The sequence below is a fragment of the Trichechus manatus genome, unplaced genomic scaffold (assembly GCF_000243295.1).
Source record: "Trichechus manatus latirostris isolate Lorelei unplaced genomic scaffold, TriManLat1.0 scaffold00234, whole genome shotgun sequence".
NCBI classification, from domain to species: Eukaryota; Metazoa; Chordata; class Mammalia; order Sirenia; family Trichechidae; genus Trichechus; species Trichechus manatus.
The window spans coordinates 898,129-917,616 of record NW_004444170.1 but is presented as its reverse complement, the minus strand read 5'-3'; the positions used below and the strand labels follow the sequence as shown (position 1 = coordinate 917,616).

Sequence of the window (19,488 nt, the reverse complement as noted above, 5' to 3'; positions counted from 1 at the left end):
CTACATAGTGTTGCTATGAGTTGGAACTAGTTCAACGGCACCTAACAACGTTATACTTATAACTGCTAGTAGTTATGCAATGTAACATAAAATTTTACAACGCCAATTTTACTTGTAATTTTTTTCTAAGATTTTCTAATTAATGTTGTTAATATTAGAATACTTTAGGAAAAATTTCACACCTGAAATTCAAGATCCTTTCTGACAACATGTTCTTATAAACAGACTCATGAGTGAGTGAAATATTAGAATGTAGGGGGTATACATGTTTGCATTCAATTCTCTGTTAGGAGAACCAAATAATTTTTTCATCCACCTTTATTTAAAAAATGTTTATTTGGAAAATATATACCAATATTTTAAAGTGTAATTGTAACATACGAGTTGTTATCAATGTATAATAAAATTTAGTTAATTTTTCAATCGTAAGTACTGAACAACTGAAAAGTTATATAAAATAATCTTATTACATTTTTATATGTCAGAGACCATAGACAATGCATATGGTGTTAAAGATAGAAAGATAAATAAGAAAAGGATCCTGTTGCCAAGACCGAGGAATTCACAACCTTGTAAAAATATAGATCTATAAATTAATAATTACAAAGAGTAAAGAAGTATTAGGAGGCCCTGGGTGTTGCAAATGGCTGAGTGCTAGACTACTCGCTGAAAGGTTGGCAGTTCGAATTCACCCAGAGGCAGCTTAGAAGAGAGGCCTGGTGATCTGCTTCCGAAAGGCCATAGGCATGAAAACCCTATGGAGCAGTTCTACTCAGCACACATGGGGTCGCCATGAGTTTGAATTGACTCTACAGCAACTAACAACAACAAAGAAGTAATAGGAGATATAGACATAATTCATATGATTTTTCTATCAATGTAAATGAAAGAAATGTGCACTTTTCTGGGCAGTCAGGAAAAGTTGGGTTAAATTATTTCTCCTGATTCCTGCCACAAGACATGCCTCTGATGCGGAGAATCCTGTCTATTTAATGTTGTAGCCAAATCTCCTAGAACAACACCTGACCTGTAGTAGGTGCTCAATAGGTGAGAGGAAGGGAAGGAAGATGGACCATTGTTAGAATTAATTCTTCATCTGATGACAGTTTATTTGGTTTGTGTGATATAATATCTTAGAAAATAGGAAGCAGAGCTTCTCATATGTTTTCCTTGTGAAATTAATTTCTTCTGCACTTTTCTCAAACCCTGTCTAAACTATTGAAATTAAAACTGGATCCTAGGTTGCCATTTTTGTTTCCAAAGATTATCTATTGATTTAAAAAAAAAAAAACAACCCTCTTCTTTCTAAAGAGGAGGGTGATTGAATTATTTTTGTATTCCAAAGTAAGTTCACTCAAACTTGAATAAAGTGTTTAGAACTTTAGGTGATTTCTGTCATCTGCTTGGTCTTTAATTTCAACTTTGAGTTTTGGTTTTTCTCATTTTAGAGCCACCACATCTATTTTCTTTCTTTACACTTTCAACAATATTCTAATTTCCTGTTTATATGTGCTGTAAAGAAATTGGTATTGCTTATTGTAGAATGGAATTTAAAGCTAGAAAGAAACTTTGGCGATATCTGTTGTAACACCCTCACTTCAATGTGAAAGAATAAAGCTGTGGGAATGGAACATCCTTACGGAGGTTCGCACAGTGTAAGGTGGAGCTAAAACTCGCGGTCTGGTCGCCTGAATCCCACTGTAGTGTCTTTTGAACTCTATCTTACGTATCCACATGAAACTAAATGTATATACAGACCCTCTTTGAGTCAGAATGGGATTTGAAGTGGACAACTTTGATATTGGAGCCCTGGTGGCTCAATGGTTAAGAGCTCAGCTGCTAATCAAAAGGTCAGCAGTTCGAATCCACCAGCTGCTCCTTGGAAACCCTATGGGGCAGTGTTCTACTCTGTCCTATAGTGTCTCTATGAGTCAGAATCGACTCGACAGCAATGGGTTTGGTTAATTTGCTATTGACCTTGACAATAGTGATATCATCAATTAGATCACTCAGTGAATGGCAATGCCATTGGAAATAGACTGCTCACATGGATACTAGTGGTAAAGTTCAATGTAACTTCACAAGCACCATACAAGTGTACTGGCAGCTGAGTAAAACCTACTTGCCAACATATTGAGTTCATGAACCACTTTTGATCATAATCAATTAACAGCTTACTTTAAGTTCCATGTTAATATTATATGTTATAGAAAAATAATACTGTTTCTGTGCATTTCTAGCTAGAACATGTGGATCCAATCTACGTGGACCCAGTGGCATCATTACGTCCCCCAATTACCCGGTACAATATGAAGACAACGCGCACTGTGTCTGGGTTATCACTACCACGGATCCAGACAAGGTAAGGCTTTCACAGCCCACCTCTGTGTAGTTTGTTTAATCAACACACTGACTCAGTCAACTGTTGAATACGAACAACCAGGGAAATGTCATGCATCCTTAGATTTTTTTGTTGCATTTAAACTTGTTCATTCTGTGTTACATGCACTTATGTCCACATTTATCTGAAAGCGTTTCTGGAACTCCGGTATGAAGTTAGCTTTCTCATTGTGGCCTCTTCCTACTGGTTTTATAGGTTATGCTCATGTGCTTCCTTCATGTAATTTAACAGCTTTCATATATTTTGCATCTTTCTCAACACAGGTCTCTGATACTATGTCGGAAGCTTTCTTAAATATCACAGAATTTCTGTGCAGTACTACAGAATGTTAGAAATTCTAAACTATTGACTTTTCAGATCTAGGAGCAGAAAAGTTCTGATTTTGGATTCAATCAAATGTCTATCACAGATGCCTTTTGCTTTCTATTTGTATATTATACTTCTAAAGTCACAGTTTTAATTTATGTTAAAATAGAAGCTTTGATAAATGGAAGTGGGTGAAAAAAGTAAGAGTGCTATAGACTTTCATCTTAAAAACTTGAGTTACTGTGGGCGGACCATTGCTGTGATAAAAGGCTTCGTTTTGTGTTTATACTGTCTCTATTTGCTACAGCTGTGTAATGTACTGGAATATCAACTGTACTGATCCAAACCATATATTTTCTGTATATGTTATTAAGTGATTTACTTATTCAAATGTTTATGAAGGACTAACTCTATGCCAGGCTCTGTATCAGCTCTGTAGATACCAGTTCTACCACTTAGTATCTATGTGAACTTGGGGAAGTTAATTCACTTTCATGGACCAGAGATTCTCCTTCTGTAAGGAGATAATAGAAGTACTTACCTTAGAGGTTTGTTGTGAAGAATAAATCAATCAGATATGTGCCTAAGTAAGTGCTAGAAGCTATTAGTACTAGCAGTGGTGATGTAAACAAACATGGGATAAATAGAATAAAACATGTTAAGAATTTGATAACTATTTGATTATGTTTGTTTGATCTCTATCAAACTAAATACAAAATGGGAAATTTAGAAAGTCCTGAAGTTTAAAAAGTAGAACTTCAGGGAAGACATTCTGTAACAACTGGGTTGATTTCTTTTGGGGATATATTAGGTGTTCAATTTAGTTAATGGTAAATAGATTGCACTCATATCCGAGGGGATCCAAACAAAAAAAAATGGTTCATATTATAGGAATAGAGATTTCACTGGGGCAAAAAGTGTCTAATTGCACCATGTCTTAGTTATCTAGTGCTGCTATAACAGAAATACCACAAGTGGACGGGTTAACAAGGAGAAATTTATTCTCTCACAGTCTAGGAGGCTAGAAGTCCTAATTTAGGGTGTTAGCTCCAGGGCTAGGCTTTCTCTCTCCGTCAGCTCCAGGGGAAGGCCCTTGCCATCAATCTTCCCTTTGTCTAGGAGCTTCTCAGCGCAGGAACCTCGGGTCCAAAGGAAGTACTCTGCTCCTGGCTCTGCTTTCTTGGTAGTATGAGGTCCCCATGTCTCTTTGCTTGCTTCTGTCTTTTATATCTTAAAAGAGATTGTCTTAAGACACAATCTAGTCTTATAGATTGAGTTCTGCCTCATTAACATTACTGCTTTAATCCTACCTCATTAACATCATAGAGGTGGGATTTACAACGCATAGGAAAATCACATCAGATCACAAAATGGTGAAAAATCACACAATACTGGAAATCTTGGCCTAGCCAAGTTGACACATATCCTTGGGGGATACAATTCCATCCATGACACACCATTTATAAAATAGTGAATTACTTTACTTTGACTACTTGGAAGGATGGAGAACCTCTTTTCTTGGATGTTTATTAAAAAAAAAAAGACTAGCTAAAAGAATTGTTTAGATGAAATCAGGGGAATGGATTAGTTAACTTCACTGTGCTGCTTGCGCTTCTGTGAAAATACATGAATTTGTCACAAGGGGGGGAACACTGTAGGAAAGTGAAGTTACATGAATTTAAAGAAGTCACTGTGGATCAATACAGCAAAATTCCAACTATCCCGACTCTGACTCCATGTTATTACTTTGAAACAAAAACTTTTTGTGCCACACCTTACACCATCTTGGACACTCTTTTATTCCAACCCTTGCTGCTGCAAAATGTCATCAACCACCTTAGCTGTCCCTGAAATCTCTAACTTTCTGCTCTCATAGCTCTGTCACACACCGCTTGGGAAGCCTTCAGGAATTCTCCTAGTCATTTGGCACACGCCTAAACTTGGAGTGTGAGGGAGTTAACACCTTAGGGGCAACCCCTAACCAGTGCAGATCTGGTCAATAAATACTGCTTTCTTTTGTGTATCAGGCACAAAATTCTGAAGTGCCATCATCAGAGCTCTGTAGAGTGTCCTCAGCAGGACTAAGCCAAGTGCTCACAGGGAAGCCAGCTCAGTTATCAAATCTATGGTTGGGCTTTCTCTCCATCCCTTTGTCTCACTTCCCCTGCAATCACTTCCCAATGAGTAGCATCAAGCAAGTTCTTTTCTCACGTCCTGCTTTTGGGAAGAGCCCATGATAAGATAAACACTAACTTTAGCATAATCTATCTTCTCATATAAGCCTTCCATGTTGAGAAGAAGAAAATATACATTGATAGCTTTAAAGAAGCTGAGGTAGGAGGCAGAGTTTGGAATCTACTACAATGTTCTAAGTGAGTGTGGTGTGATGGATCACTATTATATGGTCTTTCTTGCCATGGTCTTGTAATTCCCACCCAGGTGATTGGGTGGGACTATACAAATAAGGTAATTGTGGCCCACCAAGGGGATTGGATAGCTTGCTAATAATGCAAATGAAGTTCATGTCACCCAAGTGAGGTGGGACCATGCAAATAAGATGTATGGAACCCTAACGAAGGGATTTGTCAGTTGTACCATTATGCTAGGCTTAAAATGAGCCGTCCCAGAGGTGGGAAGAGAGGACTTCACCACCACTGAGGAGGAAGAGCCAGGAGCTGGGATCTCACTGCTGAGACCCTTCTAGACCCAGGAGACAGAGAAAGAGCTGTAACACCAAAGATGGCAAGACGGCAAGAAGCGAGGAAGAGAAATCGCAGCAGCAGAGGCAGCAGTACCAGAAGACTGGCAGGAGATGGTGTGGTGGGCTTCCTAGCCCATGGAGTAAGAAAGCTGAGCACTTTCAGGCAGGAAGCTTGCTGGTGGAGTAGGGTGCCTCTGGACAGTTGGTGGACCTAGGTTTGCCAAACCATTGAGCGAAAGCCGAGCACCTTTGGGTGGAGGCTCACTGGCAGAGTAGGGTGCCTCCAGGCACTTACTGGAGGAGCTAAAAGAGCTTTGTAACACTTGCCCAAGCAGGGCAGATGCTGAGGGGCCAGAGACAGGCATGCCTGTGGACACAGCTGAGAAGAAGCTGTCGTGATGGAAAAATTGTATCCAGAGCATTCCTGAACCTGAATTGTAACCTGTTACTTCCCTACTAAACTCCATAACTGTGAGTATGATCTGTGAGTTCTGTGTGGCCATTGCAATGAATTACCAAACCTTGCAGAGAAGTAGTGAATGCTGTGGGAAGGACGGCTGGTGTCAGAATTCGTAAAGATGTCGGAACTGGACTGTTGATCTTTATTCTTCTCCTTCGTGAAGTTAGAGGAGGTCAGATGCCGCCCCCACGCCATTTTTACAGGGAGAAATGATGAGGTTTGAAGTAGAACAGGTGCGGTACAAGTATAAAGGACAAATTAGTGTCAGCGTTGTCTAAGATTATACATCTTGGCAACATTTGGTGACTGTTGGAATGTGGAGAGTGAGGGAGAGGGAGGAACAGGCAGGGACTCTTGTTCCTCTTGTTTAGCATTATTTCCCACGTGACTTTGCACCTTAGCTGGTATCTAGTAGACATTGTGATTGGTGAGAAAGAGGAGGAATCAAGAATGACTTTGACAGTGAACAAAGAAGTCAAAGAAGCAAAGAGCAAAGAGTGAGGACATGTTCCAGACTTCCCAGAAGTCCCAGCCTACATTTGTTGCCCTTGCACAAGTATTAATAATGCCTTTCTTTTATTCTCAAATTGGTTCCAGTTTGGAACAATAGGTTAACCAGGGAAAGGACCTTTGGAACTAATTTTTGATGAGAGGAGATTTGGTTTTGATCATAGTGATGGCTGCCTGATGTATATCCAAGTAGACATATTTGTTAGAGGTAGATTTGGAATCCACAAGTCTGTTGTTAGCTGTTGCAGCCAGGGATTTGGATGGCATATGGAGAAGCAGAATAGAGTCAAAGAGGGTGAAGCTAATGGCATTATCTTTCTCTCAGTGTCAACTGGAGGGTGGATTTGGTATCAGTCATAATGAGAGTGATATTACAATCACAAGTTTCGTGTAAAGAGTTTTAAAATGCTCAACTACCTTTACAGTGAAGTAAAATACCCATAGTGTTCCAAAAGGGAAGGCATTGATTCAAAGCTACATCTTCAGGGAATTTGATTAACACTCTTACAATATTTTCAGAATTGATTTAAACCCAAGTCATCTACGAATAATTATAAATATTGTTCCCGTACTACACTAACGATATGTATAAATATCTGCATTTCCGTTTCTTTTCTCTAGTATTTCCTCTTCCTGTTCCTGTTGCCATCAGTTTGATTCCAACTCATAGCGACCCTATAGGACAGAGTAGAACTGCCCCACAGAGTTTCCAAGGAGCAGCTGGTGGATTTGAACTGCCCACCTTTTGGTTAGCAGCCGTAGCTCTTAACCACTTTGCAACCAGGCTCCAGTATTTCCTCTAGTGTTCCTCTAATACTAGAATAATTCACATTTCTATCCAGGAGGAAGTTTTGAGTTCCTATGTTCTAAACCTTTTACTCGACAGATAAGGAAACCAAGATACGGAGAAGTTAAAAACAACTTTTCTCAGATTGCAGACATGTTCTCCTAGTTTAGGACAAGAACATAAGTGTTCTTTTCATTGCACTATGATAAACTTCATTAGCTTTCTCGCCTCCTATAAGAAAAGTTAGTAGCATAAGAAAATCAAACGATAGGTGTTTTAGTTATTTAGTGCTGCTGTAACAGAAATACCACAAGTGGGCGGCTTTAACAAACAGAAATTTATTTTCTCACAGTTTAGGAGACTAGAAGTCCAGATTCAGAGCCGGGCTTTCGGGGAAGGCTTCCTCTCTTAGCTCTGGAGGAAGGTCCTTGTCTCTTCAGCTTCTACTTTCTGGTTTCTTAGAGATCTCCATGTGTCTAGGCATCTGTCTTAATCCATCTGGCTTGCATTTTTTCTCTTTTATATCTCAAAAGACATTGCCCCAAGACACATCCTACACTAACACTACCTCATTAACATAACAAAGAATACCCTTTTCTAAATGAGATTATAATCACAGGTATAGAGGTTAGGATTTACAACACATTTTTTTTTTTTTTTGTGGGGGAGGCGCAATTCCATCCGTAACAGTAGTTACTCAGCGTATCGATGGGATGTTTTTGACCGCAAAACAGAAGAGCCTACAAAAAACCAAGAAGGTTTAGGAAAGCAGATTATTTCACATCACAAAAGGGCAGAGACAGGGAGAAACCAGGTTTAATTCAGTAGCTCAGTAGCTTCATTTAGGGCTTCCGTGCTTTCCATTCTTTCTCGCTCCACCATCCACAGCACTCACCATATCTACCCTTAGGTCACGAGTTGACGGCAGCACTTCCAGACTGTGGTTACAGACACAATCACTTTCCATGAAAGCATTTTTTTCTCCCTTACTAAGGGAGGAAACATTTTCTAGAATTTCCCTGACAGACTTCTCTGCAGTTCCCGTTGAGTCGATTGTCCATTGCAGCTGCAGCTACTAGGCCATCTGAGGAATAAAATATCTGGACGCCAGGAAGAAAGGGCTGATGTCTACTGCATGGGTGACTGACAACATCTACCACAGGTAGACAAGCAAGGTTTCAAGGAAGCAGAGTAGAGTTACCACTAGAATTAGCTTTTACTTCTTTTGCTTATGATGTATTTCAAATTCCATTATCTTTCTGTGCTGCCCACAGACTCCAATAGCTTAAAATGAGTTATAATCTATCAGGTATGGCCTTTGACATTTTGAAATTGATTGTCAAAAAAATAAAACAAACAAACAAAAGACCCGTTGCCCTGGAGTCAATTCCAACGCATGGAGACCCCGTGTGCTACCGAGTAGAACTGAGTTAGATCCATAGGGTTTTCTTGGCTGTGATCTTTATAGAAGCAGATCACCAGGCCTTTCTTCTGTGGTTTGACTGGGTGGGTTTGAACTGCCAAACTCTCTGTTAGTAGCCAACTCTAAACCCTTTGCACCACCAGGGTCATCCTGAAGTTGATCGTCAAATTCCCCCAAATCGCAAAATAACAAATAAAATAAGGAAGGTATGCAGATTTGGCTTATATGTTTCTCTTCACTCATTTTTAGCTTAACTTTTCTCTATTCTTTATGTACATTTACATAAGATTTTGTAGATTTTTTAAAAAATGATGTCCAGATTCTAAACATTCAATAATTAACACCGTAAATTTTATGATAAATATAAATTTTATATTGCTTCAGAAAATTCTTTGCCTTTAGTCATTTATTTTGGTGAAATTTTCAGAGGAAAAAAAGGTTTTACAGGTTGATACACTCAAACATACAAATACTCGTAGTTGAACACCACTTAGACACCTGAAGGAATCTCAATTAAGCAGAATTACCATCCAAATTAAGCAGCAGTCATTGCCATTAAGTATGATTAAGCTTAATTTGATTCCTTGGGAGACATTCCAAATAAGCGGGTTTCCCGATTAAGCGCGTGGTGATGAAGGTATATTACATATTGAGCCTAAGAGAAAAAAACAGTTACATAAAGGTTTCCAAAACAATGACTTTTGCCAAAAGCATTGACTGAGTCATCTGGATAAGAAATGTTGATATATAGTCCCTGTTGGAGCAGGAGAAAAGTGGGGTGCAGAACTCAAATTCTAGTAAAAAGACCAGACTTAATGGTCTGATTGAGACTGGTGGAACCCTAGAAAGCATGGCCCCCAGACTGTCTGTCAACCCATCACTAAAACCATTCCTGAGGCCAACTCTTCAGTCAAAGATTAGATGGGACTATGGGCCCTAAAATGATACTGGTCAAGAGTGTGCTTCTTAACTCAAGTAGATACATGAGACTAAATGGGCAGCTCCTGTCCGGAGGTGAGATGAAAAGGTAGAGAGGGTCAGGAGCTGGTTGAATGGACACAGAATATCAGGGGCCAAAAGGAGAAATGCGCTGTCACAGTATAGGGAGAGCAATTAGGGTCACACACGAATATATGTAGGAATTTTCATATGAGAGACTAACTTGAATTGTAAACCTTCACTTACACTACAACCATAAAATTAAATTAAATTTAAGAAAAGAAACTTGTGACCTAAAATAAAATGGCTGAACTAATGCTAAAAAAAGAAAAATAATTCTTGGTATATTTCATTTGTATGTTTGATTTGCTCTGCAAAATGTTAAGAACTAATGTAGAAAAGAACACTAAAAAAAGGTTTCAATGTCAAGTAGAGATGAGCTAATAAACTGCCTTTTTTGGAAACATTAACTTTCTCTTGATGATTTATACTCTGTCCTGGTCTTCATTCTGCTTGGACTCATATAACCAAATGATATGTATCATTTTATGCCAACTATTAACATAAAATTACATACGCATAAAAAACATTGATGTAGGAAGCTCAGATTTTCTCTTAATAACAATATCTATTGCATATCATACATGTCATGTCATAATATTATGAAATACCAAGTTAAAGGAAATACTAAAACTCCAATTTTTTTTCTTTTCTTTTTTTATTGTACTTTAGATGAAGGTTTACAGAACAAATAGTTTCTCATTAAACAGTACACATACTGTTTTATGACAATGGTTAACAACTCTATGACATGTCAGCACTGTCCCTTTTCAACCTTGGTTTCCCTATTACCAGCTTTCCTGTCCCCTCCTGCCTTCTAGTCCTTGTCCCTGGACTGTTGTGCCCCATTAGTCTTGCTTTGTTTTATGGGTCTGTCTAATCTTTGGCTGAATGGTGAACCTTCGGTGTGACTTCATTACTGAGCTAAAAGGGTGTCCGGGGGCCATGCCCTTGGGATTTCTCTAGTCTCTGTCAGGCCAGTAATTCTGGTCTCTTTTTGTGAGCTAGAATTTTGTTCTACGTTTTTCTCCAGCTCTGTCCAGGACTGTCTGTTGTGATCCTGGTCAGAGTAGTCAGTGGTGGTAGCCAGGTACCATCTAGTTGTACTGGCCTCAGTCTGGTGGAGGCCATGGTAGTTGTGGTCCATTAGTCCTTTGGACTAATCTTTTCCTTGTTTCTTGTTTTCTTCATTCTCCCTCGCTCCCGAAGGGATGAGACCAGTGGAGAATCTTAGATGGCTGCTCACAGGCTTTTAAGACCCCAGACACTACTCACCAAGGTAGAATGTAGAACATTTTCTTTATAAACTATGTTATGCCAATTGAGCTAGATGTTCCCCAAGACCATGGTACCCACAGCCCTCCACCCAGCAATTCGGTCCCTCAGGGAGTAAAACTCCAGTTATTAAAAAAAGAAAACCTGTTATGCGTATCTACTATGTAAGGGATATGAAGCAGTAAATTACAAAAAAATAGTTATAGTGTCCTCAAGATTTCAATTTAGTGGAGAAGCATATTTATAAACATTGAATTATAATTGCTCTTCCCATGCCATTCTAGTACAAAGTCAATAAGAATTAATATAATACAAAGATGTTTATTAATATATTTCATTGTCAGCACATCCAACAATCTAGCTTTTCTCAGATAAAGCTCTTGATGAATCAAGTGATGGAATTCTTGAGAGAGTAATATATGGTAACTGAGATATAAATTTTAGGAACTATAAGAAAATGGTGGCAAAAGTTCATCCCTAGGGTTTTCATTGTGTGAGCAGAGTAGTAGTTTCGGAAATAGGATGGGAAATTGGATATAACTTTCTTTTATATTGCTATGTAATAAGTTCTTGCATATATTGCTGGTTAAAAAAAAAGATGGAAAATTTGAGCTGATACCAGATCAATAGGGCATTATAGGAACTTTCAGTAAATTCCTAAATCTTTTGTGGACCAAAAGAGATGGGGTAGTGGTGGAAACTGGCAGGAACGAAAATTACAAGTGGAATATGGCCAGTTAACCGAGTGTCTTAGTTGTCTAGTGCTGCTATAACAGAAATACCACAAGAGGATGGCTTTCACCAACAGAAGTTCATTCTTTCACAGTCTAGGAGCCTAAAAGTCTGAATTCAGGGTGCCAGCTTTAGGAGAAGGCTTTCTCTCTCTGTCAGTTCTGGGGAAAGGTCCTTGTCATCTATCTTCCCCTGATCTAGGAGCTTCTCAGCACAGGGACCCAGGGTCCAAAGGACACGCTTCCCTCCTTGTTCTTCATTCTTGGTGGAAATGAGACCCCACTCTTCCATTCTCGCTTCTCTCATCTATATCTCAAAAGATACAACATAATCCTGCCTGCAGACTGAGTCCTGCCCATTAACTTAATTGCCTCTAATCCTTCCTTATTAACATCATAAAACCAACCCCATTGCCGTCCAGTCCATTCCTACTCATAGCCACCCTATAGGATAGAGTAGAACTGCCCCATAGAGTTTCCAAGGAGTGGCTGGTGGATTTGAACTGCTGACCTTTTGGTTAGCAGTGGTAGCTCTTAACCACTGTGCCACCAGGGCTTCCATTAACATCATAAAAGTTAGGATTTACAAAACATAGGATAACCACATCAGATCACAAAATGGTAGACAACCACACAATACTGGGAAATATTGCCTAGCCAAGCTGACACACATTTTGGGGAGACGCAATTCCATCCATAACATCTAGATAGTAAGAATAGGGATAAGGGATAGTCTCTAGAGCTAGACCTCAGGGTGTGTACCACGTACCAACTGTGTGATTTCGGCAAGTTATTTTTTTTAACCTCTTTAAGCCCAAGTGTCCTTGTTTGTATTTCCTTATGATATTAATAGCTCTCAGCTTTAAGGTTGCTGTCAGGAATATATAATCAGTGTAAAAGCACCTTGAGCATTATCTGCCAAATGCCAAGCACTTGATACATGAGATATCTGCCCCTGCTTCTTCTCCTTCTCCTTCCTTGTCCCCTTTTTCTTCTTCTTTTTAATGTCTAGGTACAGAAAGAGACAAATGGGACCCTGAATGGCAAGAATGTGAATTTTATCCTAAAGGAAATGGGGTGCCAATGAAAGCTGTTAAGGAATGAAACGGCATCGTAACATGTATACGTTAGAGAGATCTTTTTGCAACAATGAGACGGATAGATGGAAAGGCACGAGATGGGATGCAGGAGTGTGCAGGCCTTCATGTCAGTGTGAGAGATGATGGGAGCCTGAACTGGGGCATTGGCAACAGGTCTGGAGGGAAAAATGCGTTTGAGAAATGTTTAAGGAGCAGATAATCAGTCGTGACGGTTTATAGATTTACAGTACACCTTTTATTTAATGAACACATCTTTAATATCTAAAGTAAAACAAGGAAAATTGCTTTAAATTTTATTGCTTATAATGAACAGTTTTATCTGATTCCTTTTTGGGGAGAGAGCATCAACTTCTTTTATTATTCACTGGTTTATATATAATTTGAAGTCATAAATGCTTATAAATATAGAAAAGTCATTCATTTGCATTCAAATTATTTGAAATTTAAGATAGAATTAAATATTATGTATAGTAGTTTAAGACATTTTGAACTGCAATTTCAATAGATTCTATTTACCCATTGGAGGATTCACAGATTAGTGGAGAAGTAGAAATTAGCCTCCTGACTATCTCCTGTAACACTGTATTAAGAGTCCTTGTCATTTCAGTCACAGGCATTTTTCCAGCCCAGAAGCATGATGGAATCTATTTAACTGCCTATTCACTTTTCTTACCTGTCGCTGAATGCCGCTGTATAAAATCAGAATCCGTGCCAATTTTCTTTCATTGCACGTTAGCAGTCCTCCCTTAGTTCCTCTTGGCCTTCACCATTAATCTTGTGTTATTGATTCATTGTTCTGTCCTTGTCAACTATCCACTGTGTTCATCTCTATGCGCCCGCCCTTTAATTGTCAGAGACCTCCCCATTATCACTGCTTAACATTTGCAACTTTTTTCAGGAGCTCCGTTTGGCTCTTGTGACTGCCTCCTTCTCAATCTCTAATTGCCTTTCCCAATACCCTTTGTCTCCTGCCACACAAGCACCTGCATTCTTTTCTTACTGCTAAATCAATTTTCTCATAATATTCTCATTCCTGACTTCTTGAACCAAATTTATTTACTTTTATTGTCTCTTCTTGTAACTGATAAATTAAGTAGAAAACAAGGTCCTTGATTATGATTTGCTTAGATTTTAGGCCAAAACATGAGTTACATATAAAACCCACTGCCATCAAATTGATTCCGACTCATAGTGACCCCCTAGGGTTTCCAAGGCTGTAAACCTTTATGGAAGCAGACTGTCACATCTTTCTCCCATAGAGCTGCTGGTGGTTTCGAACCACTGAACTTTTAGTTAGCAGTCAAACTCTTCAACCGCTGCATCACCAGAGCTCCTTTGAGTCATATATATTTGTGTGTATTATATACATATATAATTTATCCATGTTATATACATACACATATATGTTATATGTATACATAGATATCACTTAGAATAGTGATTGACATTTTGGTGATGAATAATGGTTAATCCTCTCGTCTTTCTCCTTTGCGCATTATGAGTTAGTTTGACATAGTAAGTAACAAGAAAATTATTTTAGTGCAATCTGCAGACAAAGAATAATAACATGATAAAGATTTGGAGTATTTTAAATGCTAAAACATTTATGTTAAGTGTCGACATTACCCATAAAAAGATAAACTTTGCAGAATAAATGGATGCTGAACTAGGCTTTGTGGAATGGATGATATTTGGATTTTAGAGAACATTTTTATATGCTTGAAAAGAATAGCCTGAATTAAGATTGATACTAACTATATTATATCTTTTAATGACTTGATATTTTTGGAACATTTTCCAACAGGGTGATACTACCTGAAATCACGTTTCAACTAAAAAAAATCTGTGCATTCTGAATGTAGGCAGGACTTTGGAAAGATGCAGGAGATGGGTTATACTGGTGCTAACAGCCTGTAATTTAGAAAAGCAGAAGACAAAGCTAGGTAAATAAAGCAGAAACACAGACAAACCTGTGAAAGCCGAAACCTGTGTAAGGCGGAAACCTGTCAAAGAAGAAAACTCAGTTCTCCACTAATAGAGAGCCATAGGAAAGTGGTAAAACTATGCCCTGTCAAAGGTGGAAAACTTGTGAGACCTGTAAAACCAAGGCAGTCCCCTCGAGTTCCAGCTCTCAGAGGTTTCATTGCAGTTACTTGGGAATCTCAATTGCAAGTCTATAAGTTTGGCCCTTTACAAAGTTATCTAAAAAAGAAAATAACATGTTGGAGACAATACTTGTAGCAAAACTAATCTGTCAGTAGTGTGCAGGCTGGAATAAAGAGGTAAGCGATGATTGCAGAGATAGCGAAAATAGACACCGAAATCATCCACTTGGTGTGAATAAATGAAGAGCTGGGTTTAGGTACTGGTAATATACAGAGATGAAGGGTGACATACCCAAAAACCGCTTCTGGGAGAGAAGTCAGCAGTTTTTATGCTTTGCTTGTTAGTTTATTTCTTTTGTTTTTTTTTTTTTGATAAAAAGTGCTTTACGAAGAGGAAACTTCAAAGATTGGATGCCCAGAATATTCCCAAAAGAATCTTGGTACTCATAACACAAATGTGGAAATGTTTTTTTTTCTTTTAATTTGTTTTTGTTTTGTTATTTGTGTGATGTATGTGTTTTATGATAAAGGGAGGTGGAGGTAATTACCTTCTTTGAAGCCTTAGATTTCCTACTTTATTCTTCATGTTCCCAGTTAGCTTTGGAGGTCTGAGAGACGGTCACTTTTTCTCTACTTCTAATATTGTTACCTACTTATTTTATGTGGTTACACACATTTCCTTCTGAAATATTTTGTCTGTTTAGTGATATTCCTTATTTAAACATAATAGTAATTATACAAGTAGCAAATATATATATTTATTTTTCATCACATTTTTGAGCCACGTACTCTTTCAGGTAATTGGGGAAGGGAGATGAACAAAGCAGCTAAAATCTCTGCTTGCATGGAGTTGTCATTTTAGAAGGAAGAGATAGAAAATATTAACCAACTATCAAACTAAATAAAATATATTCAATAGTGACAAATTTAAGTTTTTTTTAAGTTTTTTTTTTTAAATTTTTTTTATATTTTCCCATACAAAAATTTATACATACATTGTTAGATGACTCTAATTGCTCTCCCGGTACTGTGACAGCACACTCCTCCTTTCCAGCCCTGATTCAACCAGCTCCTAACCCTCCCTGCCTTCCATCTCACGCCTGGACAGAAGCTGCCCATTTAGTCTCTTGTATCTACTCGAGCTAAGAGGCACATTCCTCACGAGTATCACTTTATGTCCCACAGTCCAGTCCAATCCCTGTCTGAAGAGTTGGCCTTGGAAATTGTTTTAGTTCTAGGCTGATAAAGAATCTGGGGGCCATGCTTTCCGGGGTTCCTCCAGTCTCAGTCCAACTAATGAGTCTGGTCTTCTTACTAGAATTCAAGTTCTGCACCCCACCTTTCTCCTGCTCCATCAGGGACTCTCTGTTGTGTTCCCTGTCAGGGCGGTCATTGGTGGTAGCCGGGCACCAACTAGTTCTTCTGGTCTCAGGCTGATGAAGTCTCTGGTTTATGTGGCCCTTTCTGTCTCTTGGGCTAATACTTTCCTTGTGTCTTTGGTGTTCTTCATTCTCCTTTCCTCCAGGTGGTTGGGACCAAACGATGCACCTTAGATGGCCACTTGCAAGCTTTTCAGACCCCAGACGCCACTCAGAGAAGTAGGATGCACAACATTTTCTTAATAAGCTTTGTTATGCCAATTGACCTAGATGTCCCCTGAAAGCATGGTCCCCAGACCCCTACCCCTGCTACTCTGTCCCTCAAAGTGTTCCACTGTATTCAGGAAACTTCTTAGCTTTGGTTTAGTCCAGTTTAGCTCACTTCTCCTATAGTGTGTGCTGTCCTTCCCTTCACCTAAGGTAATTCTTACCTACTATCTAGTTAGTAAATAGCCCTCCCCCTCCCTCCCTATCAAAGAATGTTGTCTTCTGTGTTTAAACCTTTTCTCAAGTTGTTATAATAGTGGTCTTATACAATATTTGTCCTTCTGTGACTGACTAAATTCACTCAGCATGAGTTCCAGCTTCCTCCATGTTATGTTTCATGGCTTCATCGTTGTTCTTTATCGTAGTGCAAATAATTTGATGACAACGAAACCGAGTAGACAAATAATTTATTGAGATTATCTGAAATATTTGTAAACCAAAGAAGAAAATTTTAAAACTAGTATAATCCTTACCACTCAGACATACCCACTATTTTCATTTTCATATATGAGGGCAATAGGTTTGTTTTTATGTATGCACTTTATGCATTAGCAAAAAAATGAGATCATACTCTAAACACTTTTTTATAACTTGCTTTTTTTGACTTAACAGTATGTTGTGAACATCTTTTGTGTGATTAAAATTCAGAATATTCTTTTTAAAATGAGTATTTCACTGAATGTATTTGTCATAGTTTATTTAACCAATCAATTACTGTTTAACATATTGGTCTTTAGACATTTTTTATTACTAAAGATAATAGCATGATGAACATCCTTGTGGGTGAGTCTTCTCACAGATCCAGGATTTTTATATTTTTAGAAATAAAATTTTACTGAGTCCAAGGGTATCATTTTGGGGGGAGTCAAGGGGGAGTGGTCTTTTGATTGATATTGCCAAATTGGCTTAACTAAGTTTTACATTGTCGTGACACTCATCTCTATCTTCCACCTCAATCTGTGTGTGTGTGTGTGTGTATCTCCATCTCATTAACAGCACTGGACAAGATGTGGGGGGAGAGAAGAAAGGCCGCCTAGTTTATCAAGATACTAATATTTCATAATGATTTACTGATATTTTTTACTCTCTACACCACAAGATTTCCTTTAACAAACATGGTACTGAATTTCTATTTAATGCTAAATAATTATTTTAACATCTCCTTTTCCATCTTTCTCTACCTACTGTATTATTTACAACATTTTTTCTTTCTCTGTCTTACCTTTTTCTTTCATCATATTGTTGTAAGTCAACTAAAACATACTTATTGAAGTCTCTCTCACTAGGAGCTTTGCACCCTGTTTTCTGGGATGAATGATAGAGATTAATATAAAATTGGGCTCTCCTTTCTTGAAGCTCAGCAGCTAATGAGGGAGGTAAGCCCTAATGTACACATAAGTGTACTTAGCTCAGGAAAGAATGTTCTGCAACTTCATCGGAATCCCTTGATCAGTTGTTTATCTTTCCTTCGGAACAAGGGCCCTTGTCTTGCTGGCCACCCCATGTCTTACTCTTCTCTAACTGTGTCTAACTTAATAAGTATTATTTAAACATTGCATGATCAGTGTAATTTACACTGCCTGTTGGAGTGTTCTGTGAGTCCAGACTCTAAAAGCAATGCAAAGCATCTAAGATATGGAAGTAAATACTAAACCGAAGCATCGGCAAACAAATTATGACAAAATTCTATAGAAGAGCATATTCCCAAGCCATTGTTTTATAGAAGAATAAGAAGAATTGCATTTCACCAACTAAATAAATTCAAATAAAGTAGACATATAACAAAAGGCTCCTCTGAAAAAATGCCAGGAACAATTATGATTTATTAATTTTCATCAAAATACACTGTAAGAGAAAGTCACTGTTGTTATGAAGATACTAATATAAAGAGTATCTAGTTAGTTTTTTGTATTCTCCACCAGCTAATTTCTCTTTTTCTCACTTGCTCCCCCAATCTGCACTCATCTCCCATTCACAACCATTCAGAACTCAGAGTGATCATCATTTTTCAAATCTCTGCTTCTTGGATCTTGATGTCTTCTCCTGGACAGCAGCAATGTAGTGTAAAAAAGGCCAAACTTGGAGTTTGAAGATCTTGAGTTTAGTCTTAACTTTGCCTATTTCTTGGATGTGTGATCTTGGGAAAGACATTAAATTTCTCTGACTCTCAGTTTACTCATTTCCCACATAATCATATTAATGATAATAAGGTAAAACCTGGAAAAGTCAGAAACTGTGTAAGGCAGAAACCTGTCAGAGAAGGAAAACTCAAATATTTTCCACTAAAAGGAGTGATAGAAAAGTGGTAAGACTTCTGTCAAAGGGAGAAAACTTGGAAGACCTGGAAAAACAAGGCAGTCGCACCAAGTTCCAGCTGTCACAGTTTTCTCTTCAATAAATACATAAACTAATTGCATTTTTGTGGTTATTGGATGAATCAACGGAGCCCTGGTTGCACAGTGGTTAAGAACTCAGCTGCTAACCAAAAGGTCAGCAGTCTGAATCCACCAGCCGCTCCTTTGAAGCTCTGTGGGGCAGTTCTACTCTGTCCTGTAGGATCGCTATGAGTTGGAATCGACTTAATGGCAACGGGTTGGATGAATCAATGTATGTTTAAATGCATATAAGTTATTAATATTACTATTAGTCTTAATTCAAAATTTCCTTTTTTCTTCTCTTGAATTTCCTTTCATCTCTTTACTCCAGGGACCCTTTTCTCTGCTTTACAGCAATCAGTCATCTAATCAACCTTTCTGAACATAGTCCTATATGTCTAAAGGGTTCCCAGGCATTCTGGATATCCTGGTGGCCTTTCAAGTGAACAGATTCAGAACAATGAATTACCTCTCACTCACCAAGGTGCTCCCTCTCCTAAATCCTTCATCTTGGCCAATGGCACCACTATACACTCGTCTTGTTATGCAATCCAGAACATCAACCTTTATTCTAGACTCTATTTCCTCCTCTTTCACCTCTGACTGAGCGATTATTCCTTCAGCCCATAAGTGTCATTAGTATTCATTCTCTCTTTTCCATTTTTCACT

General features: G+C 38.3%; 1 protein-coding gene across 1 annotated transcript in view; it reads left to right on the top strand.

Annotated features, from left to right (window-relative positions):
- Positions 1 to 19,488, top strand: part of LOC101344436 (CUB and sushi domain-containing protein 1-like) — a 1,691,327-nt gene that overhangs the window by 1,081,484 nt on the left and 590,355 nt on the right. The window contains exon 9 of the mRNA XM_023743077.1: positions 2,241 to 2,362. Coding sequence (XP_023598845.1) covers positions 2,241 to 2,362 — 122 coding nt within the window. The remainder of the gene's footprint in view (positions 1 to 2,240; positions 2,363 to 19,488) is intronic.